At 39.7% G+C, this 24,349-nt stretch overlaps 1 protein-coding gene across 10 annotated transcripts in view; it reads left to right on the top strand.

The window, feature by feature from the left end:
* USP34 (ubiquitin specific peptidase 34) overlaps positions 1-24,349 on the top strand; it is a 111,350-nt gene that overhangs the window by 79,935 nt on the left and 7,066 nt on the right. For 6 of the 10 annotated variants that reach the window (XM_039716914.1, XM_039716918.1, XM_039716915.1 and 3 more), the window contains exons 43-72: positions 133-296; positions 1,283-1,348; positions 2,467-2,613; positions 2,706-2,762; positions 2,859-2,936; positions 3,602-3,696; positions 4,670-4,842; positions 5,165-5,318; positions 6,068-6,146; positions 7,007-7,060; positions 7,156-7,251; positions 8,173-8,237; positions 8,334-8,409; positions 8,507-8,554; positions 8,917-9,048; positions 10,184-10,264; positions 11,351-11,436; positions 12,704-12,872; positions 12,956-13,030; positions 13,549-13,700; positions 14,103-14,151; positions 14,243-14,347; positions 14,468-14,512; positions 15,483-15,587; positions 17,469-17,616; positions 18,661-19,295; positions 20,257-20,414; positions 21,248-21,326; positions 23,575-23,701; positions 24,056-24,163. In XM_039716914.1, coding sequence (XP_039572848.1) covers positions 133-296; positions 1,283-1,348; positions 2,467-2,613; positions 2,706-2,762; positions 2,859-2,936; positions 3,602-3,696; positions 4,670-4,842; positions 5,165-5,318; positions 6,068-6,146; positions 7,007-7,060; positions 7,156-7,251; positions 8,173-8,237; positions 8,334-8,409; positions 8,507-8,554; positions 8,917-9,048; positions 10,184-10,264; positions 11,351-11,436; positions 12,704-12,872; positions 12,956-13,030; positions 13,549-13,700; positions 14,103-14,151; positions 14,243-14,347; positions 14,468-14,512; positions 15,483-15,587; positions 17,469-17,616; positions 18,661-19,295; positions 20,257-20,414; positions 21,248-21,326; positions 23,575-23,701; positions 24,056-24,163 — 3,606 coding nt within the window. Of the gene's footprint in view, positions 1-132; positions 297-1,282; positions 1,349-2,466; positions 2,614-2,705; positions 2,763-2,858; positions 2,937-3,601; positions 3,697-4,669; positions 4,843-5,164; positions 5,319-6,067; positions 6,147-7,006; positions 7,061-7,155; positions 7,252-8,172; positions 8,238-8,333; positions 8,410-8,506; positions 8,555-8,916; positions 9,049-10,183; positions 10,265-11,350; positions 11,437-12,703; positions 12,873-12,955; positions 13,031-13,548; positions 13,701-14,102; positions 14,152-14,242; positions 14,348-14,467; positions 14,513-15,482; positions 15,588-17,468; positions 17,617-18,660; positions 19,296-20,256; positions 20,415-21,247; positions 21,327-23,574; positions 23,702-24,055; positions 24,164-24,349 lie in introns of those variants that run through there. The other 4 variants (XM_039716921.1, XM_039716919.1, XM_039716916.1 and 1 more) reach the window with 2 other exon arrangements.

Genomic DNA, 24,349 nt, shown 5'->3' with positions numbered 1-24,349 from the left:
CCTGCAAATGTACAGTGCATAACCAGTGACATTTTACTGGTGTGAACATCCAACTTCTCATTGTATTTGTATTTTTGCAAATTGCACTCTGAATTTTCTGTTTTCCCTCTGTGTGATTGCTGCTTTTCACAGCTTCCCATGCACCTTACAAGTGGGATTATTGGCCCCACGATGACGTTCGTGCTGAGTGCAGGTTTGTGGGTTTAACCAACCTTGGAGCCACGTGTTACTTGGCCTCCACCATTCAGCAGTTGTACATGATCCCAGAGGCCAGACAAGCAATTTTCACTGCAAAGGTGAGTGGGGGGCTTGGATAGAAATTCACACTCAGAATCCGTGCAAATACTGAAAAAATACAGATTGACTTCTAAGGCTTACATCTAGATAAAGAATATTTCTTCAGGGTTTGTTCTGCTTTTTGTGTAGTTGGATGGTCTGAAGTGAAGAGATTTTTTCCTTAAATATTTAATGTAGGTTCTTAAGGTGGAATTGAAATGAAATGTTCTAAAAGTCATATTTCTGTTGCTTTCAAGTAGCTTGATTCAGGTTTGGCTTTATGTGAATTGTCTGTTGTTTCTGAACTGCTGATTTGTCATTTTGTTAAGAAATGTTTTTTCAGGAATGTTTATCAAGTCCCAGAGCAGTTATCTCATGCTACCAGAAGTACAGCAGGTCCTGTAAATTATCACACTTTGGCTGACATCCAGAGATGCAATGTTATCACTTTTATCTCTTCATTGTCAGAGAGAAAGCATCATTTTGGTCCCTGACATCACAGGGCACATAGAATGTGTGAAACACCCTGCCAGTGACCTCATCATTTTCTCTTATTGTTCATTGCTGGTACTTGTCATGTAACTTCTGGATTTGCTATTTATAAATGCAAATAAAAAGCTAAATAAGAGAAGCTGTGGTCTGCACAGGAAATGCATTATGGAGAGGGCTGTTCAGAGCCCTCACAACGTCTGTGAATTAAAAAAAATATCCCAAAACCACTAGGACTTTGTAATACTTCCCCAAAAGCTCCTAGCTACAATAAATTTTTAGAAAGTAGAGTTATTTTATTCTCAGGTTTAATGTTGCCATGCCACAAAAACGTGTAAAATAAGTATAAAAATTCTAAATAGAAAATAATAGTTGTGTGTTCCTGTACACAATCATTTTTCTTAATGGTCCATAATAAAGTAATTGGGTTTTTGTTTGGATGTTACATCTTTTTAATGTATGTTTGTGGAAAGCAATAAGCAAAAAGATCAAGTCTTCTTTTATTAATTTCTCATAGTATTCAGAAGATATGAAACACAAGACCACTCTACTGGAACTGCAGAAGATGTTTACATACCTAATGGTAGGTGTGGAAGAGGTATTTTAGAAAGTGTCCCATTTTAGAGGTTCTTTGTACATAGTTCAATGAATTGTAAAGGTGTTGGGGAGGTGGAGTTGCCCTGGTGATAAAATAAAATACATTCTTCTTATTCATTGCATTTTCCTTGCTCTAGTATTTAAAGATTAATCCAGTGAAATGCAGCAAAATTTTGAGATTCCAGGACCAAACAAAATTAAAGCAGTTCCCAAGTTTTCACTGCTGTTAAAACACTGAAGAAATTCTGAAATAATGAAAAAAAACCTGAGGAGAGCTGAGTGTCTTGACAGTGGTTTTGTGTAATAAATTCACAATCACTTTGAAGACAGATGGGGAAAAGAATCTTGACTTGTAATGCCTCCCATGAATCATAGAAATTATTAAATTAGGTGTTCACTTCAGCAGAAAATAATAGAGGAACAGAAAGTCATAGCAAGACTTAGCACTATTTAAATCTTGAAGCAAGACTTTTTTCTAAAAAAGGCAATATTTACAGGAGGTGCTGTCTTGCTGTACATCCTGAAAAGAGATCAGAGTGAGTGAGTCCTGCATTCCCAGTGTGCAAGGCAGTGGAATGGGGATGATTCTAAAGAATTGCTTCATACTGCACATTCTTTTCTCTGGCTGAACACATCCTGTTGAAAACTAGATGAAAACATAGAGGAGTCTGAATGAGAATTGAGCACTTGGCAAGATTTAAGTCAGCAATGTCCAGAAATACATAAATACAAGCTGATGTTGTCACATTTGATTTTGTGTCTGAACAGATATGCAGAAATTGCACGTGTCACATCTTCAGCCAAGATATTTTATTTTAATGATTTATTTTATGAAGTATTTCCTAAATATTTTAATACTTTTTTACTAATGATATTTTACTCACTGGTATCATGATAATGGCTACCAATTAGTTAAAAGCTGCTTTGCATTTCAGCAGAAACATTTAAACATTTTTGAAATTATCCTGCCTAAGAAGCATATTGTATGTAAAAGATGTCTTTTTTAAAACAGATATTCATATGTGTGTGTGTGGTACATCTGTGCAACTTGAAAAGAAAAAGATTTGGGTTGATTTGCTTTTGTTTGGTGTCTTTTATCCAAAGGAAAGTGAATGTAAGGCCTACAACCCAAGGCCTTTCTGTAAAACCTACACCATGGACAAGCAGCCCTTGAACACTGGAGAGCAGAAGGACATGACTGAGTTCTTCACTGACCTAATCACAAAAATAGAGGAAATGTCTCCAGAACTGGTGAGTTATTAGGAGGGAGCAAAAGGGAGCTTGAGAACTTAGGGATTTGCTCAAATTTCCTTGACAGAATGTATTTATTCTTTCATTCACAGAAAAACACAGTGAAAAGTTTGTTTGGAGGTGTTATCACAAACAACGTCGTTTCCTTGGTAAGTGCTCCTTGTCTAGCCTGATCTTTTAAAGATAATTATTCCTAACTTCTCAAAAACAAGGGATTGCATCACTTTTCTCTTGCCTTTGTTCAGGACTGTGAGCACGTGAGTCAGACAGCCGAGGAGTTCTACACAGTGAGGTGCCAGGTGGCAGACATGAAGAATATTTATGTAAGTAGTGCCAGGCTGAGGTGAGTCTCAGATCTCAGCTACAAAGGGCATAAAACACTGCCACACCCTTGAAGATGTCAATGCTTTTTATCTGCACTCCAGTTTTGGGGTGTTTTGAGGTTGATATTGTGAGGTAATTTAGTTTTTCACTGCTGTGTGCCATCAGCTGGAGCCAACAATAGCCATTGGCTGTTGTTTTACAGTCAATAATCCCTATTTATTTGTTTTAAACATACTGTGGTCATTTTACATGAGAACTGTAAATGACAAAAGATTTAACATTTGCAAGTACTACTGCTTATGAAGTTAATTTAAAGCTTTTTCAAGCTTTTTAAACAACCATTATTCCCACAGTTGAAATTTGAATTTAACGGATTTGAATTCTTGGGGACAGCTTGGAATACTGAGTACCATTTTTAAGAGCTGGTTCCTTAATTCTGTATCTGGGTTAGGAACCGTTTTTCCTGTCAAGCTCTTCTCTTAGTTAGGTGTGTGCTCTTCTGTAAAAAATGTTGGGGCTGTATTTTCATAACTTACAGAAATGTTAATTAAATTCAAAGTAAGATTGAAAGGGGGGGGTTTGGAAGGCAGGCCTGTAAGCACAAGATATGAATATCCAAGATAAATGTAAACTCCTTTTTTGTTTGGTTTTTTTTTCCATGTAGGAATCTCTTGATGAAGTAACTATTAAAGATACCTTGGAAGGTGACAACATGTACACGTGTTCTCACTGTGGGAAGAAAGTGCGGGCTGAGAAAAGGTGTGGCCAAGAAGAAATAAATATTCCTGATGTTTCTTTTTAGTAAATCCCTGGAATTCCATTGGGAATCACAGTAATCCTTTAGATGGAACAGGATTGCTCTTTCATTCAGTTTATATCAGGATAAGGATATAAACTGAATAATAATAACTGAAAAAACTGTAAGGATCCCTGTGCAAACCAGAAATTAGAAGGAAATCAAATTTCCAAAAGAGAGAATCCAAAGTATCTTAGCAAAAGGCACAGGAAAATGTTCATGACCTTATTTAATTAAAAAAACCAGAAATTAGTACCTTTAGAAGCATTAGTCCTGGGCTTAAAATACTAAATGCTTTCAGAGGTTGGTTGGTTACTCATTATGCAGGATAATTGCTTAGGTTTCATGTCACCCTGAATTCTTAATTAAAATTTGTAGCTTTAAAAATGTCTCCATGTTTTGCAAAGTCTGCTTATAAAGAGAAAGTAAATTAAAATTTTATGTTGTCTTGTTATTGCAGCTAAGAAATTCCTTTGTAAGAGTTGGAAAACCTTGTTGTTTTAAATGACATGGCTGAGAGAGTAACTTACTTGAAAATCATTTTTGCAAATTTTATGAGATGTAATGCAGGAGATGTTCTGCCTCTGTCTTTTGGAAGATGGTAACTCCCTGCAGTGAGGGGATTTGCATTGTTGAGTTCATTCATGGCTTATTTTATCATACTGTTTTAGAAAGCTGGTTCCTGCCATGTGAGTAAATTTGCTGTTTCTTCCAAGGTACAATGACAGCATAAACAGAATTGTTTAATGGGCTAAATTTCACCTTCCTGCTGCAGTCAGTCTGCCCTGCTCTGGGGCACTGTAAGAGCTGAATTTTGTATTTAAGACTTAGCAACAGATCTCCAGTGTTACACTTGAAATAAATGTTTAACATCTCTGTGAAAATACAATTCACCCTCTAAGCTTTTTAAAATCTTGTTTATTTGTGATTCTTCAGGGCATGTTTTAAGAAACTACCTCGTATCTTAAGCTTCAACACCATGAGATATACATTTAATATGGTGACCATGATGAAGGAGAAAGTCAACACCCATTTTTCATTCCCTTTACGTTTGGACATGACACCCTACACTGAAGATTTCCTCATGGGGAAAAATGACAGGAAAGAAGGTAAAATGGCTTCAGCTAGCTTTGGCTCTCTGTCTGTGTTATGCACTGTGTATTTATTTGTGTATTCACTTCCTGTATACAGAACAGAAGCAAATAAAATCAAACATAGCTTTAATCAACCTATATTCCCAAAGTCACACACTGTATTTCACCTCAGAAAAATGGCCAATTTTTGGTTTCAAATACTGCTTAATTTGAATTAATCTCATATTCTTTTATAAAGTATGAGAGGAATTGCAGGTAATTACATCCAGTTTGTTGCTAATGTTGAAGTTTGGGTGTTAGGAAATAACTGATTAAATGTGGTATTGAATTCTTTCAGGTTTTAAGGAAGATGGTGGATATCTGAAGGAAACTGAGAGTTATGAGTATGACCTGATTGGTGTGACAGTTCACACAGGAACAGCAGATGGGGGGCATTACTACAGTTTTATCAGGGACATTGTCAATCCTCATGCTTACAAAAACAACAAATGGTGAGCTGTGCCATTCATATTTCCATATTTTTAATAACTAAAGCTTGTTGGCTTTGTTAGGTGCAGTTATATAGGGGATACACCCTGTAGGCTCCTCTGGAAAGCACAGCTGTTGGAATTTGATAGCTGTAAGGATATTGATTTATTGGCCTACAGATCAGTAGCCAGGAGGGTTTTGTGGTCCCTCAGACACAGGGAATGCTGTGCTGGCCTCCCACAGCCAGGGATTGCTTCCTGATGGGACTAGATTTGAATTATTGCAGCACAAGAGATTTCCTAGATTGTCCTTCCTGAAATCTGCTTGGTACCTTGGATGAGGATCCAGCTGCATTTCTGGCTGGAGAATTTGGGAAAGGGGAGGGACATGGGCGTGGGAAGAAGGAGGGAGACAGAAGAAAGCAGGCCACACTCTGCCTGCTCTTTTTGGATGTGGTATCTCCATTTCTCACTGGAGCCCTGGCATGGGACACAAGGTTTCCTCTCTTCCTGTTCTGTAGAATAACCAGAGCATTTCTGAAACACAAGCAGCTCATGACCTCATCCCTGCTCCAGTGGGATCCCAGAGGTGCCTCCTTGTTTGGTGTTATTGGAAGGAAGTCATTTTGGGACCAGATTTTCATTTGCTGGGATCTAAACATGAGAAATGAATAGGAATGTTTCAATCTGAGGAGTCATTGGAGGGCTCATGAGGCTTTCTGTGCCCCTGGGGATGAGCAGCAGTGGGTTCAAAGCCTCCTCCTGCCTTGCAGGTACCTTTTCAATGATGCTGAAGTGAAACCCTTCGACTCTGCCCAGCTCGCTTCTGAATGTTTTGGTGGAGAAATGACTGTAAGTTGGGACTGAATTTTTGTCATGTTCAACTCTTCCAGTATCTGTTACAGCCTGTTACAGCCCAGTGTTTGTATGAGGCTTTAAAAGGAAGCTGTCAGAAGTACAGTACAGGTATTACTAACGAAACAAAGTTAATTAGTGAAGTGTCTCTCCAAACACGAGGTATTTCTTTACTGAATCTGTTATCATGCCTTTTATTCAGGTATAAAAAAGTGAGTCTGAAGCTGATTTAGGAATCCTTGCTTGGGGTGGCTGCTTAGCTCAAATCATTGATGAAGGAATCACTACTTCAAACTTAGGTGTATTCTGGGGAAAAAGAGGCATTTTGATCTTTGTCTGTGCCTTGTGTCACTGCCTGTGACATCTGCTGGAATATTTTTACACATTATTAATACAAACAACACTCAGATGTTCTCAGGTTGTGCCTGAATTGATCATTATTTATAGCTGTACATGATATAAAGCACATTATCGATAACACAGTGTCTTACTAAAGCAGTCCTGGGCATAAAACAACTCCTCTTGTCTGGGAAAGACAATATGCTGAAATAAAACCAAAAAATTCCTTTTTTTGGCACATAGATAAAATACCTCTAGATGCCTCTAAAGAAGAGGTGTCAGTGAGATGGATGAGGCAGGAAATTGCTTGGGATGGACGTAGAGTATTGCATAGTAGCTTTGAAAATTCAAAGAGGCCAGAGAAGAAAAAAAGAAACAAGACTGCTTTGAGCAAGAGCTAAATTGTCAGCAACCCTCATAAATATTATGAAATAAATGTGCAAGTGAGCTATCGCAAACTGTTAGAAACTAAAGCATTAAAAGGCTTGTAATTAATGGTTTTGCTTTCTTCTTGACAGACAAAAACTTATGATTCTGTTACTGATAAGTTTATGGACTTCTCCTTTGAAAAGGTATTTCTCTTCCTAACCCTTGTTGTGTGATTATATTTCTGATTTCATGATTTCTCTCTCAAAGCAAAAATTATACAGATGTTTTTTTCTCCAAGACACACAGTGCTTACATGCTGTTTTATAAACGGATGGAGCCAGAGGAGGAAAATGGCAAAGACTACAAATTTGATGTTTCATCAGAATTGCTGGAGGTACAAGTTGATTTGTTTTAACACCAATTTTAAAACACTCTAGGAGGCCCTAAACACATCAGAAACCTGAATAAACATAGGAAAGCAAAAATAATTTAAATCACTAAGGTGGCAGTCCTTTCATTTCGCTGTCTTCCTTAGGAGATGGTCATGGCATAGGAAGGGAATTAGGATTTACATTTTATGTGAATTTTTGATGTTTCCTCATTCTGTCCTGGATATGGGATAAATCCCTTTTTGCCACCTGGAAAAGTTAATGTCCCTGCTCCCTCTGGTCAGAAGTGTGGCTTCAGCATCTGCCATACTTTAGGTTCTTAATTGAAAATGTCTCTCTATTCCTAGCAGCAAATCAGATCATACTTTTATCCTTCTTGGTCTTAAAAATATTAATAGGTTTTTATCAGAGTTAAATGTTTAAACTGTATTGCTGTGAAAATCACTATGAATTGATGTGATCAAAACCATCACTTTAGAGAGAGGAACAGGGGACATGGCAGAAATCCTGTTCTGGTTTGATGATGGAGATTCAAATTTTACTCTTTAGGAATTTATCAGAAGCTCTCAGTGCTCATCAAGCTTAGGGTTAGACTTCAGCTGTGATTCTTTTCAAACTTCTTGTTCTGAAAATTTTAGCCCAAAACTGTGAATAATTAAGTTGTAAAAATGAGGCCACAGAAAGAGGAGAAGGTTTGAAGCTCTGTTCTGCAGTCCCATGGCAGGCACAGCCAATAGTCACTGCAGTATGAATAAAACAGCTTTGAGCCAATTCTTTAAACTAAAGAAAGTGCTTTCAGCAATAAGTTTTCATACAGAAAAATTTTGTGGCTTTTAGCCTTGGAATCATTTAAACATTTTTTAAATCATGCTTAAGTAGTGAAGTAAACTGCTTTCTTGTATCTGATGGTAGCATTTTTTCTTCAGTGGATATGGCATGATAATATGCAGTTCCTTCAAGACAAGAACATTTTTGAACATACATATTTTGGGTAAGTTTTTATTTTCAAATGTAATATTAATGCTTCTTTTCTTCTTGCAGATTATCATTGTTTATTTTAATTAACAAATCAAATTACTGACTCTAGGTTTATGTGGCAGTTGTGTAGTAGCATCCCAAGTACACTACCAGATCCAAAAGCGGTTTCTCTGATGACAGCAAAGGTAAGAATTTCCAAAGAATCTCATCTTCTCTTAACTATTTCCTTGTTGACATTTTAATTCATGCATTCTAAATTAATGGTGCCATTTTTTTTTCCAGTTAAGCACTTCCTTTGTACTAGAGACATTTATTCATTCAAAGGAAAAGGTATTCAATTTATTTGTAAATTCTCATTAAGTAACTGCATGAATCTAGTGAAAAGCAGATCTGTACTTTCCATTTTAAAAGTGGGATTTTGAGCTGTAAAATTACTACATATGATGCAAAGTTAATGTTTAGAGTGTCATTTACCACATTTATAGTGGGCACTGCACAATGGAATATAATGTGTCTGTAAAAATGTATGGACTGGTATTTAGCTGTAGGTGCAATGTATTATTAGTTCTTAAAATGTTTATTGTTAACAATTCTTAAGATTTGGTGCTTTACTGAACCATTTAGAAATGTTTAAAGATTATGCTGGAATTCATTATTTGAAGTTACAGTTTTTCCTGTATTTCTTTTCACAGCCTACAATGCTTCAGTGGATTGAACTGTTAACAAAACAGTTTAATAACAGTCAGGCAGCTTGTGAAGTAAGTGACTTAGGAACTCAGCAAAGTACAAACCAACTTTCTATATATTGTTTAACTTTCCTGGAGGTTCGTATCCCTGGAATATTTTGGACTATGAACTGCTGTATTTGGTATATTTGTGCTCTGTGAGATGAAATTCATCCTCTCTGATTACTGCAGATCCTGGGGAATGACTTAGCTTTTATTTGCAGAAACCTCTGTTGAGACCACAGGCCAAAATAATTTTGTCACTGGAATAAGAGAGAGCCAGTGTCACAAACTCTTTATTTGATTAATTCTTACATAGTGACTTGTGTAATGAAGACTTGCTTCAATTAATTCACACAAGAGACATGGAAAGACAAAGAATTTGCTGTGGTCTTGCTGAAAGCAATTTTGAGATACTGAAGAAAACTTTTGAGAGTGTTTCTGTGATAATTTAAATGTACAAGGAGCCTGGCATAGACTGTGTCCTGCCTTAGACTTTATTCAGTAGAAAGGAGTTAAATCCATTATGCTTTTATAAATTGATTCAAAGTTGATAAATTATGTGACATTCAGTATTTGGATGTACAGTTGTCTCAGTGGGGTGTAGTCCTGAGGTGTTTGAGTGAAGACATTTAATGTAGTAAAGAATACTCAAGTACAGTTAAAAGTAAGAATGTTGATTCTTCATTTTGAACTGTCTTTTCTTGTGACTCAAACAAAATTCTGGGAGTGAGAAGACTGAGCTGTGTTATTTGCTGAGTCTGAATTGGAATGAGTCATTCCCTGTTAGTTTTATACTTTTTGGGTCTCTGGAGGCCATGAGGCTTTTTCACATGTTAAAATGCAAAAGAGATCTGACCTGAGAAGCTCTGTTTAATCCTATCACTCTTCTACAAGATTCTTCAGGTTATGCTTTTTTGTAAGCATAGTTTTTATGCTGTTGACATCACTTTGCAGGATAAATGTGTTGTTCCAGGTCATTTTCTAATGGCATGCAGAGCACAGGGATAAGAAGATACCAGATATAAATTTATATTGCTCTTTACTGCTATTGATCTTTATTTCTTTATTCCTTCATGCACAGAAGACATTTTAGATTTCCCTTGGATTAAAACTTGCCTATTCCTTAATAATAGTAACATCGATTTCTCTTCAGACTTTAATATCATGCAAAAAAGAAGATTGGACTAGAGCAAGTGTGGAACAAAACTAACACAGTATGTATCTTCTGCAGTGGTTTTTGGATCGAATGGCTGATGATGATTGGTGGCCAATGCAGATTCTAATAAAGTGTCCCAATCAGATTGTGAGGCAGGTAAGAAAAAAGTTCCTTTCCAAGTCAGGTGACTGCTCGAGCCATGAGCAGAGGCAGAGAGTTCTGGGCTGTGATTCTGACAGTTCCAGTGAATACCTGTAATTGTCTGAAGATATTTGGCCATGGGAGTGTTACTGTTTGAAACAGCCCCAGCACAGCTGTGCAGTCAGGATCACTAAATCACAGTAGATGCAAATTAAGGTTTCTGTGACTCCCTCTTGATCTCTACAATCTGAACACTTTCCATTAAAAAAATGGGGTTTTTCTGAATTAATTCAACAATAGTTCATCAAGCTCCACTGTTAGAAAACAAAAAAGAAATCAAACTGTTTACATTCAGTACTCCTCAAAGCTCCAATTCAAAATTTCTGCAGTAAATTTTTGTGGGTAGAGGTAATTTTACAGTATTATGCCACAAAGCTTTGTTAATGCCATTTTCTGGAAATACTTAGAAAAACCTCCCTATATTAGTAGCATTTGGGCATTCACAAATCCAGCTATTAATAGTGTCACTTACAAGTGTACTTTCTTTGCAAGTTGTTGAGGTATAAACTTTAACAGTTACTTTATGTCACCTGAATTCCTCAGTTGGATTTCTGGTTATTAAAGTGGTATCTCCATGCAGACCTGTACATAGTTTTTGGATGCAGTACCTCAGTAAAAGAATATATTTCATGGGAAAACTCTGTGCAAGGTAGGCAAGGTCTCATCATGAATGCTTTACAAAATAAAAATTGCTAGAAGGAATTTCCTTCAAATTTTCACATGAATTCCTATGAGCCAGCAGCAAAATTAAAAAAACATCTTGCCAAAATATCAAAATGTTTCAGACAGTAGAGATAGAAGGAAAAAAGTAGAGTCATGTTTCAGTGCACACCAATATTAAAGGCTGGGTTTAGGGTTCCTCCATGAGATCCGTTCCTAAAAACCAGCTTTGGCTCTGCTGTCAAAATACGATCTCAGCTTTGTCTTTTAAACTTTGAACCTGTGAGGAGCTGGAGACAGAATATTCTTTGCTTGGCAGTGACACAATGACCTTTTTGTGGAGACTGGAGGTGTGCAGCTCATTCCCTGCCCTCTTTGCAGATGTTCCAGCGCCTGTGCATCCACGTGATCCAGAGGCTGAGGCCAGTGCATGCACACCTTTATCTGCAGCCAGGAATGGAAGACTGGTAAAACAAACTCCCTGCCAACTTCTCTTCATGCCATGCATTGCTGCAGCTGCTTTTATTGATGAGTTGCTCAAAACAGTCATGTAAAGCTGAAATAGTGCTAATTGTTCTTCGTTATTCTGCCCAAACTGCTCTGATTTATTTAAAAATACCATAGGGCTGCAAAGGGCAGTGTCAAATGGTTTGAAACATTTGCTTCCTTAGGGTAGGTTTTCAGCATGGTCTTTCTTTTTACTATCACTTGGACACTGCAAGTGTAAATCTCACTGCTCAGACTTGAGAATCCTTCTGTGAATTTGATCTGGAGGCACAAAGGTGGAAGTTTTTATTTGTACACCCTGTAAAAGAGTTTGGAGATCAGGGGTTAATCCTATAACTAAATCACAGGTTTTGTCAAAAAGGAGGAAGAGCCCTCTTGGATTCTCCTTTGCTCTGCTTTTTATCAAGAAAACTGTCACTTTATCTGCAATTATGAAACACTTAAACTATTTTTGATAGATGATGAGAAGAAAAAGTTTTTTCTTTCACCTCTTGTGTTAAAGTTGTGTTTGTGATAATAAATTTTCCCCAGAATGAAAATGGCAGTTAGTAATAACTGTGCTGCCATATCAGAATTCAGGACATGAAGACACAATTTTCATGGCAAAAAGTAGAATTTAATTTGCTTTGGAAACCTTACTTGTGTCTGTGACTTGGTTTTGTTCAGTGACAAGATCAAATCTTGAGCAGATATCTGAGGCTGAAATTCTCATTTTGTAGCTGCATGAATCTAGTGAAAAGCAGATCTGTACTTTCCATTTTAGAAGTGGGATTTTGAGCTGTTAAATAACTATATGTGATACAAAGTTAATGTTTAGAGTGTCTAATGCTTAGAGTTAATGTTTAGGGGCTGAAGGTGGATGTTCTCTGCCTTGCCAGGGCGCTCTGGTGTTCAGGAGGGTGCCTTGCCTTGGCTCCATGGCTATAATTGCATTCCCATCAAATTCAGCCAGCAAATCAAGAGGATGATTTTAAGTAGAAGATCCCCAGTACTGTTCTGAGAGTTCTTTTCCTGAGCAGCATCTTGATTCCCAACACTAATTTGATGAACTGCTCAGCATTTCAAGTGCCTGATGCTCGCGTGGGTTGGGCTGGTTGTTACCCAGGCTGTGGATGGGGGTGAGAGATCAGAACAGGACAAAGCAGGAATTGTGAATTGCTCTGTTTGCACTGGTCAGCATGGCCCAGTGCCCTGTGTGCAATCCCCACCCTGCTGTTGTTCTGGCAGCTCTGATGACATGGACGGGCCCGTGGAGGACATCGGCAGCCGCTCGTGCGTGACGCGCTTCGTGAAGACGCTGCTGTCCATCATGGAGCACGGCGTCAAGCCCCACAGCAAGCACCTCACCGAGTACTTCGCCTTCCTCTACGAGTTTGCCAAAATGGGCGAGGAGGAGGTGAGTGTGGCCTGGGATCTGGGGAGCTCCTGGTGTCTGTGCACAAATGGGTTTGTGAGTAATCCCATCCCTGCGTTTTTCAGAGCCAGTTCTTGCTCTCTCTGCAAGCCATATCCACAATGGTCCACTTCTACATGGGAACCAAAGGGCCTGAGAATGTAAGTTTGAGTTTTATATAACAGGAGCTAATCTTTCCTGTTTTACATCTGTAATCACTGCTGCTGTATCTTGAATCATCTTTCAGCTGTTACATTAAAATTGCTTCATTTCCACAATTGTTTTCAATGTTTAAGTGAATATAATATTAAAAAAAATGTTGACTATTATTGACTATAGAAATAGGCACTGAGTAAAAGCAATTAAAGTTGCCCTTAACTTGATAGTAATGGTATCAGTCAGGATTACTTACTCCTATTGTGTACAACTTAGGTTCTTAAATTTACCTGCTCTTTTTGTTAAATAGACCATATCTTCAGCCAGCCTTCCTCTTGCATTTGTAAATACAGTTTTGCTTGTGCAAAGTGAGTGTTTCAATGTGAAAATCAGTTGATCAGATACTTGCCTGGTTTGGTTCATGCAAGTTGATGAAGTTGTTTGCTGTAAAGGACAGGGTAATGCAGAGGCCTTTGAGGTGAAGGCACAGAATGTCCACACTGAAGTTCTGTTGTTTCCTTAGCCCCAGGTGGAAGTGCTTTCTGAGGAAGAAGGGGAGGAAGAGGAGGAAGAGGAAGATATCCTTTCTTTAGCAGAAGAGAAATACAGGCCTGCTGCTCTTGAAAAGATGATTGCCCTGATTGCTCTTCTGGTGGAACAGTCTCGCTCAGAAAGGCAAGAGCTTCTGAAAAACATCAGTTTAGAATTTATAGTTCAGAAAGCAGTCAGAGATTTTATGGGTTTGTCTGAGGGTTTTATTGTGGGCTTTTTAACAGCATAAATAAGCTTGTATATGAGCCCATTATATTTTTAATAACAAAAAGGGACTGTCATTGTTGACCAAATTAAAGACTTGGGTTAAATATTTGAACTCAGCCAATTGCTCACATTTGGTTTTCTTTTTTTATCTCAGTGAAGTACAGCTTTTTTTGTTGTTCAGTTTTACATCAACACCTTTGTTGTCTCTTGCATGTTGTGATACTGAAGAATAAGAACTAACACTCAGTCCTGAGTGTCTCCCTGACTGTAATCATGGCTGAAGTAAAATAATAATTTTCTTTTTCTTTTGTATTTTAGGCATTTGACCTTGTCACAAAACGACATGGCAGCACTGACAGGAGGAAAGGTAATCAAGTTAAAAATGACTGCTCTAGCCTCCCAAGCCCTCTGTGGCGTGTGGCTGTAGGCAGTGTACTGTATCTGCTTGTTTTTTGCAGGGTTTCCCTTTTTTATTCCAACACATCCGTGATGGGATCAACATCAGGCAAACCTGCAACCTCATTTTCAGTTTGTGCCGCTACAACAATCGCCTGGCGGAGCACGTGAGTGGCAGGGACCTGCAGCTGTGCTTTGAAATCTCTGATCAGTCTCACGGGGTAATTGTTACTATTCTAACTGAATGAGCACAAGTCTAATTGAGTTTTGTGTGTTTTCTTTTCAAGATTGTGTCCATGCTGTTCACATCTATAGCAAAGCTGACTCCTGAGGTATGTGAACACACCACTGTCCAGTAAATAATCTGTAGTCATATTTTCCTGGTTTAAATCACAGAAATAATCCTTGGCTCATCAAAAATTTTGCGTGGAAGATGGAAGTCTTTGCTATTGAATGAAGTCTAACTGCACTGTTTGTGGAGTTTTGTAAAACAGAAATTTGCTGTGCCTCTTAGGATGAAAGTTTTATTCAAATGAAATAACATTTCTAGATTCTCCACCCATATGAATTTCTTTTAAAAAGTTGGTAACATTAAAGTATTGTGTGCAAGAATAAGTGGAGATAATTACTTATTATCAGACTCTTCAAGATTTGGGGCAGTGTTTTGCAGTTCTGTGCTGGCAAACACATTTCTCATTCAGAGTCAATTCTTGCCCTGGTAATAACAGCAATACTGAGAGTTCCAAATGGATTCCAGATGCAAAATATATAATTATAATTGTAACCACTTTGTTGAAATGTTGTTAAAAGCTGGATGAGTCTTGGCTGTGTAAAACCTCAAAATGGGATGCTTTTGGATAAACTTCCCAGGATCCACATTCCATATTATGTAAATATAGAGAAATAATCACTTTTCTGAGCTAGTGATATAAACCAGGATAAATTGGTGAATTCTTCAACAATGGACAGCTTGAGTCTTTCCCTTTTCCAGAATAATGTCTGTATTTCCTGTAATAAATACATACATACATATATATATATATATCCTATAACTTCTCCCAGACTGATCCTGTCTCATATGATCCTGTTGCTTTGCACTGACTGTAACCAGTGCCTTAATTTATAGATATATATGGATTATGTACAGATTAAATAGAAAAGGAGTAAAGTATTGTAAATGTTCATGTCTGAAGTTCATAGAAATCTTACAGACAGTGGGATTTAAAAAAAAATACTCTTAAAAAAAACATGGATGAAGTGAAATAGATGAAATTGGATATTCTTCCCTTTTCTGCATTACAGGCAGCCAATCCTTTTTTCAAATTGCTCACCATGCTCATGGAATTTGCTGGTGGACCTCCAGGAATGCCACCCTTTGCTTCTTACATTCTGCAGAGGATATGGGAGGTACAATATGTAAAATGAATCAGAAGCTAAACTGTCTTTCTCTTGTTGGTTCTTTTATGTCTCTTTTGCATTTTGTTGTCATCTTTCCTGCATCAGTCCATGATTTTTTAGTTACCATTCCTCTTTTGAATAAGCAGCAACAGCCAATAGACATTAAAAAGTTCTGTTGTAACTTAATGGCTCTTCCAGTTTAACTTCAAATTTTAGTTTAATGAGAAATTAATTGATTCATAATGAGGGCCTAGAATGTTTTTCTAGACAAATTCCACATTGTTTTCTCAGTTATCCTTTTACAAGGCCTGTTTCAACACCCATCATTTGGTTGTGGGTTTTTTTGGCCTTTATGTAGATTCCTTGAATATTCATTTGATGTTTTTGGTTCTCTGTAAAATGTCCATTAACACTTTTAATGCATAAAATAGTGCCAAACTGAGTCTGCTAGATAATTGCTGTGTGCAGAACCAGTCTTCTTTGTGCTTCCAAATGAGAGAGACTTTTTAACCAGGTTGAAGGGATGAATTCCTTCATCTGAGCCAAGCTGAGCCATTTAAGCTTTCTCTTCACCTGCTGCTCTCTGAGTTCCCAGTACAATTCACTGTCTGAGGCTGAGGACCAGCTCATTCCTTTTAATTCCCTTTAAAAAATGGGGCTGGAGCACTGTGGGAGGGACATGGATTGCTGTTCTAAAGGGTTTCCTCCTGCTCAGGAGCAGCTGTAGGATCACAAGTGATGTGATGGATGAGCTGTGAGTGCTGCATCCCAGGTAAAGGGAGATAAAATGGCTCATCTCAAGGGGCACAGTGACACCCAGGTGGTGACACAGGTCCAGGGATACAAGTTGAGCAGGCAGGGATGTGAGAGCCAGCAGTGATTGCACAGACTTGGTGTGTAGAGTCTCCTTTCACAGCCTCTCCAGCTTCTGGAAGTCATTAAAAAGTGATTGAGCTCTGCAGACACTGAGAAATGATTGTCTCTTTCTTGGACATTCCCTCCAGCCATTACCCAAAAAACCTGACAGAGCAATTTGTCATTTCTAAATAAAGGGAGGAGATTGTTCTTAAGGTGTTTATTTTTAAAATGAGATTAAAATTTTATGAGCAGAATTACGGTCTTGTCAGCTGCTCAAATTCTTCAGGTGGAGTAGGGGAACTGGGAACAGCTTCAGCAGCCCTGTTACTACCTCTGGTTCCTTAGAGTAAAACTTCTTGTCTGGGCACCTGGGCCTTGAGGTAGAAATAAAGTAGTTTTTAAAAATTAACAAAAGAACACAACATTTATTGCCTCATGTCAACAGATTTGCAGCTGCACAGAGCCAGAAAAGCACAGGAAGCCTTGTTTTCTCCTTATTCTCTCAAGGTTTGCACAACAGCACTCATTGCCTTTGGAAAGTGCTGGATGAATTTATTCCTTGAAATTGTATATTCAGTAAAAATGCAGTAGTTACCCTCAGCATGAAGCTCTATGAACATCTTTGCATACCATTTATTTTCTTTTGATGTAACTTACAAAAATACAGATTCAATGTTAAGGCTTTGTGTTAGGTATTTTTAAAAAATACTTGTCTATAAAGACAATGTTGTTCCAGCTCGGTGCTTAAAATATTTCAACTCCTAAATATCTCATAATATGCAGAAAGAATAGGCAGAGTAATTTCCTGGGCTTAGACTGAACTTTCAAAACTGTGAACAAGGTTTAGAAGCACAAACCAGTGGAATTTAATAAGGTTTCCTTTGTGTGCAGAGCAGCTCAGTCTTGCAGGTGCTTTGATAGCCCTGAGTGATTTTAAAAAAGAAATGTTGAAAGTGATTTTAGGGGTTTCTGGTGCAATCAGTGCGTAGTAGGAAGATTAACGTATCCCTTTGGATTTCCCCTGTCCTTCAGGTGATTGAGTACAACCCCTCGCAGTGCCTGGACTGGCTGGCTGTGCAAACCCCTCGCAACAAGCTGGCTCACAGCTGGGTCCTGCAGAACATGGAGAACTGGGTTGAGCGTTTCCTCCTGGCACACAACTACCCTCGAGTCAGAACTTGTAAGTGAATTTTAATTGCATTTTAATTTTGTCACCTCTTGCAGCGAGTTGCATGCTCTTGCGTTTGTCTTTTCTTCCTTTTCTAGTTGTGTTAGAATTGCTGGGTTTTAAAATCTTAGGATAGCTGTGGTGTCTCATGCAGAGGTGTTACCAGTTTTGATGAAAAAACTCTGTTTTCCTTTGATATTTTGAATGATACATTGGTAGGTTCTTGATTTTAAGCGGTTAATCTGCAAGGTCCAGAAAACCTAAAGAAGGAAAAGAGGTAATTCCAGAGGTTGTCCATTGTGTCCATCACGTGGCTGTACAATAGGTGGGAGGAGTTGTTCTTGCACAGGAATCTCCAGCTGAGTTCTTTGAACTTGAGGATCAAGGAGAAGCTGCCTGTGCTTTCTCCCAGATTCCAGGGTATCCTGGCACTCTGGTTTGTCCTGCTGGGAATCACGCTGTCATATTGCCAGAGAACATTTTCAGCCTTCCCTGTGTCCACTTTTTTAACAAAGGAGGCTCCACAGTACAGGCCACTGACCTTTAACAGGTTTCTGTGGCTGAGGGAGATTGGAAAACTGGAGGTACAGCTTTGCAAAAGGCTCCAGTTGTAAACATCTCTGAGGAGAAAATGACCTCTTGATTGAGCAATGGACAACTTCAGTCATGGAAAACCTCTGGGGGATGCATTGTGTGATGGGATCTGGGGTCACATTCTGTGTGGGATGAATTGTGTTAGCACAGGGAGAACCAGGCAGCAGACAGGGATGTAGGTGGCACATCCCAGCACCTCTTTAAATGTGGGATGAATTGTGTTAGCACAGGGAGAACCAGGCAGCAGACAGGGATGGCACATCCCAGCACCACTTTTAACGTGCTTTGTGCTGCTTTTATCCACTTGGGGTTTTTTTCTAGTGTGAATACAGTAATACCAGATTCTGTAGCATGCTTTGAACTGTGTAAATGGAACACGGGGTGCAGTTGAATTGCTGTTTACATGGCTGTTAAGCAGGTATGTCACTGTCAAAGGCGTAACAAATCTGTTTTTATTTGAAGCTGCAGCCTATCTCTTGGTGTCGCTTATTCCAAGCAATTCCTTCCGTCAGATGTTCCGATCGACGCGCTCTCTGCACATCCCCACGCGGGACCTGCCCCTCAGCCCCGACACCACAGTAGTTCTGCACCAGGTCTACAACGTGCTGCTGGGCCTGCTCTCCCGAGCCAAGCTCTACGTCGACGCCGCCGTGCACGGCACCACCAAGCTGGTGCCCTACTTCAGTTTCATGACGTACTGCTTGATCTCCAAAACCGAGAAGCTCATGTTCTCCACTTACTTCATGGACTTGTGGAACCTCTTCCAGCCGAAGCTCTCGGAGCCGGCCATCGCCACCAACCACAACAAGCAGGCCCTGCTGTCCTTCTGGTACAACGTGTGCGTGGACTGTCCCGAGAACGTGCGCCTGATCGTGCAGAACCCCGTGGTGACCAAGAACATCGCCTTCAATTACATCCTGGCGGACCACGACGACCAGGACGTGGTGCTCTTCAACCGCGGCATGCTGCCCGCCTACTACGGCATCCTGCGCCTCTGCTGCGAGCAGTCGCCCGCCTTCACCAGGCAGCTGGCTTCTCACCAGAACATCCAGTGGGCCTTCAAGAACCTCACCCCTCACGCCAGTCAGTACCCAGGAGTAAGTGCCCAACGCCACTCTGTGCCAGTCCCTCGTTCCTGTGTCCCCTCTCAGCCAGGGTCTCTTGTTACTGAACACGCCCCGCGGCAAAAGTGTTGCACGTGGGCTTCCTGGTGAAAATAATTTGTGTCTTTAGATCCATTAGGCTTTAGTGGGGATAGGTTTGGGCTTTCCTTGCTGTGTATTCAGTATTCCAGCCTAGTCATAAGAAACAAGGAGTAAGCTTTGATGGTTGGGAAGGAGGTTGCATTATAACAAAGGTGGAGGAATTCCCAGTTCCTCCTTTGCTTTCAGCTTCTGGAATAGGGCCAAGATTTAGCCTGTAGCATTCCAGGGGAGGACAGCCTGGTGCTGCCCTTGGGAACAGCCAAGTACCTTTGGCAGACCTGGGAGTTGTGCTGTCAGTGACACACAGTGACACCCAGCAGAGAGCAGGTGCTGGGTACAGCAGGCTGTGTGTGATGCTCAAACAACAGGCTGGAAGAGACAGCAGGCCTGGGCATGAATAATTACACAAATATTGCTTTGGGATCCTTTGGGGTGTGCAGGGACACAAAGAATACCAAGCTTCCCATCGCTGTGAAGAGGAGGAGGATGCAGGGAATCTTCCATATTGAACTTCTGTCTCATGGGGAAATTTTACATCTGACAGTCCCATTGCTCTCCTTGTTGGCATCTCCCCTCAGAGGTCTCAGTTTGTCTGGCAAGGGACCTGAGTTACTGCGCTGTGTTTGGTGTTTGCCAGGCACGTGGGACTGCAGCAGGGTTTGGCACAAGCAGCTGTCTGAATGTTTGGTCCCAGGGATGGGGATTTCAGATTGCTTTGTACATATAACAAATGTGGCAGTGAGCTGTGCTCTTAGGAAGCATCAGAACATCTGATTTTCTAACTTTGAAAGAAAGTCTGAACCGTACCATAGTGAGAGAGCTGACTCTAACCAAGTCTTTCTGTGTGTTCTAGGCAGTAGAAGAGCTGTTTAACCTCATGCAGCTGTTTGTAGCTCAGAGGCCAGACATGAGAGAGGAGGAGATAGAGGACATAAAGCAATTTAAGAAAACCACCATAAGCTGTTACCTGCGCTGCTTGGACGGACGCTCTTGTTGGACAACTCTCATAAGGTACAGCCCTGTGCTCATCATCCACAGCTCAGCTGCAATTCCATCCCCAGCCTCCCCCACGAGCAGAGCTGGAATTCCAGCTGCTCTTGTCGGCAGTTGTTTCTTGGGAGCAGAAATGTGATGTAGGAATTGTGCCTGTGGGACAGTTTTATTGCAGCGTGTCTTCAAAGAGTGTTTCATTTCTGCTCTTAGGAGGTACAGCTGGAAGTGCTGCTTGGGCATTCTCAGCAGAGCTATGAATTGCTGTGCATGTAGGTCAGGGCAGGGCTGTTAAATGGAGCTGTTGGTGCTCTGAAAGCCTCGTGGAGGGCAGGCTGTGTTACCTGGAGGGGCTGCATGCACTCCCCTGGCACTGACCTGTCACAGAGCGCAGCCACGCTGTCCCAAATCATCTTGATGTTGAAAGAAACATTCATTAGCATAATGCTTTCCTTTCTGTTCTGCTGTAAGCATAAAATATTCTGATAAAAATGTTTGCAGACATTTAAAAGGCCAAACAGATGCTTGACTGAATCTGTTTAAATGTCTCATTTAAGAAGCATAAACTTCTGTCTTTCCAAGTACATCATTTTCCACATTTTTGCAGGGGTTGTATGGAAAATATTTCTGTAAAGGTTATATATAAATTACTTTCCATAACATAAAAGAGGGTGATGGCAGAGGCATTTTTAAATTAAAAAGAGGAGGAGGGGGGTAATGATGAGAAGAATTAGGTTATTTTTGGGGTTTCTTTTTTCTTTTGTGATTATTTTCCAAAATAACAGCATGAGTATGACAATTTTACGCTTGGGATGTGATTTTCAGTGTTCTCAATGTTTGGATTTTTTTCCTAGTGCCTTCAGAATATTATTAGAATCTGATGAAGACAGGCTTCTTGTTGTGTTCAATAGAGGATTGATTCTGATGACTGAGGTAATTACTTTGTTATTTAATTATAGCAAACATCTCACCCTGATACTTCCCCTGTCAGCTTTAATAAGATTTCTTTTTAGTACTAAAAAGATTAGGAAATTGTTTGTCTGCTTCTCAGGACAGAGGGAAAACCACCAGCAGATTATGCTGAGAGAAATAAATTTATGCTTTTTTTTGTGTAATTTCTTTTATTACAGGTAATTGGGAATGAATGGCTGAGTACAGTCACACAGTTAATAGTTAAAAAGTGTTAAGGCTACAGGTTAAAAACCAGAAATAACTTAAAGGGTGCTCAGCTGCAGTTGTGGTTAATATTTCTGACCCTCCTGAGGCAGTTCTCCTTTTCTTTCCTACCTGTTGTGCCTTTGCTTGCAAGGAGTGGTCTGAAACACATAAACTCAATTTCTTTCTGATGGAACCAAACCTAAAATGCATTTCTGGAGCACATCTAATTGTTGTAAATGGGATTTGGTCCATGAGACCAGACCAGAATTATTTCAAAATTGAATGGAAAAAAATGAAATAAGGCACCTGTGAAATGGATGCGGTTGGAATGTCAGGCCCCTGCTCCCAGCAGTTTCACTCTGCAGATCCACATGTGCTGATGGGTGGAACAGGCTGGATTCATTCAGCACTCCCATGATTGAGGAGATGGATGAGAACCTGTGCTCATTAAAGCACTGGCAGTGCTCCAGGGGCAGGATCCCTTTGAGAACAGGAATAAAAATCTGCATGTGTTGGAGAAAGCATAAAACCAAGATTCAGTTCATTCTTGGCAGCTGTAGGATGATGTGTTCAGGAGGGACATTAAACTGGGAAAGTCCATGGTGCAGGACAAGTGGCTCAGGGTAATTGTGGCTGTGCAGAAAATGGGATTTTGAAATGGGATTTTTGCTGCAGGAGGGGCAGCCAGCACAACTGGAAGTTGTCAGAAGGACTGGGAGCAAACATCTGTCAGGGATATTTCAGTCTGCCTTCAGCCACATGGCTGGCCTGGATGATGCTTTCAGGTGGATTCCAGTCCCATTTTTATATGGTTTCTATTAAAAACTCTGTTAACTCTTTTTATGTCACTGGTTTGCATTTTCTGGGGAAAAGTGTAGTAAAAAGAGCTGGAATTACAGAAACAGTGCAGTGCTATTTGAAAATTGAGTCTTCAGGAGCTTGTTATAAATATAAGCCTATATATTAATTGTAGTTAATTACTCCACATTATCCGTTCCTTTTTGTTATGAAAATACCTTCATTCAGTAAACTGGGTGTAAAAAGTCAGGAGCTGGGCTCTAAGGTTATCCATACATGAAATGTAAGTAGATCAAGGTACATACATAGATATGTATAAAAGATCTTGGTTTAGCTCATTTAGCCCTCATCCATGCTAACAACGGATAATTGAGTTTGTGAAGAGTGTGTAATACAAAATTAATTTATCCTGTGTAAAACATTGCTAGAAATTAATTTAAATTGATGCTACTTTCCAGCTTGAGGTTAGCAGGCCTTATATTCCAGTTGGCTGGAAGTGTTTTGCCTGGTGACAAAAAACTGCATTAAGGAGTTGTCACATCCAGGAGAGTTTTCCACTTGAGGGTGGCTGTGTCTTTTGTCTTCACTGTAATATAAAAAGGGCCTGGCAAGGGTTGCATTCTAGGGACTGAGGCTACTGTTCCTTTATCTTTCAAACACCCCAGCAGATTAAATACCTGCTCTTACATCCTCTGCTGGAATTTTTGCAGTTCGGAAATGAGTTGCTTTTCCTTCCCCATATTTCTATAAATCACAGATGCCCACAAGGTATAAAAGGAGAAGTAATTCATCTGATGTACAACCATATATCCTTCAGCAGCATTTTGAAAAATGACTGGTATCCATCTTAATCCTACCTTTTCTCCCCAAGTTCATATATCTGTCTGTCTGTGTGCACCTCCTGTATCACTTTGTCTGCTGGCTAAGGAAGTTTGGGATTGCAGGGATATAAAAATACTGTGTCTCAAAAGGCACTTTGTTCACTGCCTTGTAGATAAAGGTGTGAAAACTTGGGAATTATTTTGAGCTGGTAAAACAAACCTTTTATGTGGAAAACAAATGGAGAACTTTCTGATTATATCCAAGACCTTCTGTTTTCTGAGTATAAAATACCTTGTTTGAGTGTAAATTAAATGTAAATCTATCTGCAGGATAAAAAGAGGAATACTGACAAGTACTTTAGTTTGGTGACATAAAGTTTTGGCATTTTTTTTTCTTTTCCCAGTCCTTTAACACGTTGCACATGATGTACCACGAGGCCACAGCTTGCCACGTGACTGGAGACCTGGTAGAGCTTCTGTCCATTTTCCTTTCAGTTCTGAAATCCACACGTCCCTATCTGCAAAGAAAAGGTTTGAGTATAACTCTTGAAAGAATTGTGCCTCTTGTTTCTAAATTAATTTTCCTCACCAAACCCTAGTGGTTTTTCTTGCTTACTGGCTGTTTTTTAAAACTTGCTGTACAGTAGAATATGTGTCTGTTAATGGATATTAAATTGTTACTTATTAAATTACTTACTGACTTAATACCAAACTAGATTTCATACATTTAACAGCAGTAGACCAGTGAGATTTAACAAATTCCTAGATGCATAGGAAAATAGATGTAGAGGAAAAAAGAGACTCCTCAGCAGTAAAATTCTGTGCTTTTTCTAAGAAGCTTTTGAGCCCTGAGCTAAGCAGCCTCCTGGGATGTTTGCCTTGCAGATGTGAAGCAAGCTCTCATTCAGTGGCAGGAGCGGATTGAGTTTGCCCACAAGCTCTTGACTCTGCTCAATTCCTACAGTCCTCCTGAGCTGAGGAATGCCTGCATTGGTAAGTCCTGGCCTTGCAGGACCTGTCCTGGCCTTGCAGGACCTGTCCTGCTCGGGCAGATGGAAATGCCACTTGCACAAGGGCCCTGCTAGAAACTGGAGTCGGGATGGTTGGTGTGGTACTGCCAGTATTGATGTTCTTACTCCCAGAGCTCTGGGTTTGTCAGCCTGATTTGAATATTCCTGT

Source organism: Passer montanus, unplaced genomic scaffold (genome assembly GCF_014805655.1).
Source record: "Passer montanus isolate IOZ18808 unplaced genomic scaffold, ASM1480565v1 scaffold37, whole genome shotgun sequence".
NCBI lineage: Eukaryota > Metazoa > Chordata > Aves > Passeriformes > Passeridae > Passer > Passer montanus.
The sequence above is the reverse complement of the archived record's forward strand: the minus strand, read 5'-3'. Positions and strand labels throughout refer to the sequence as shown.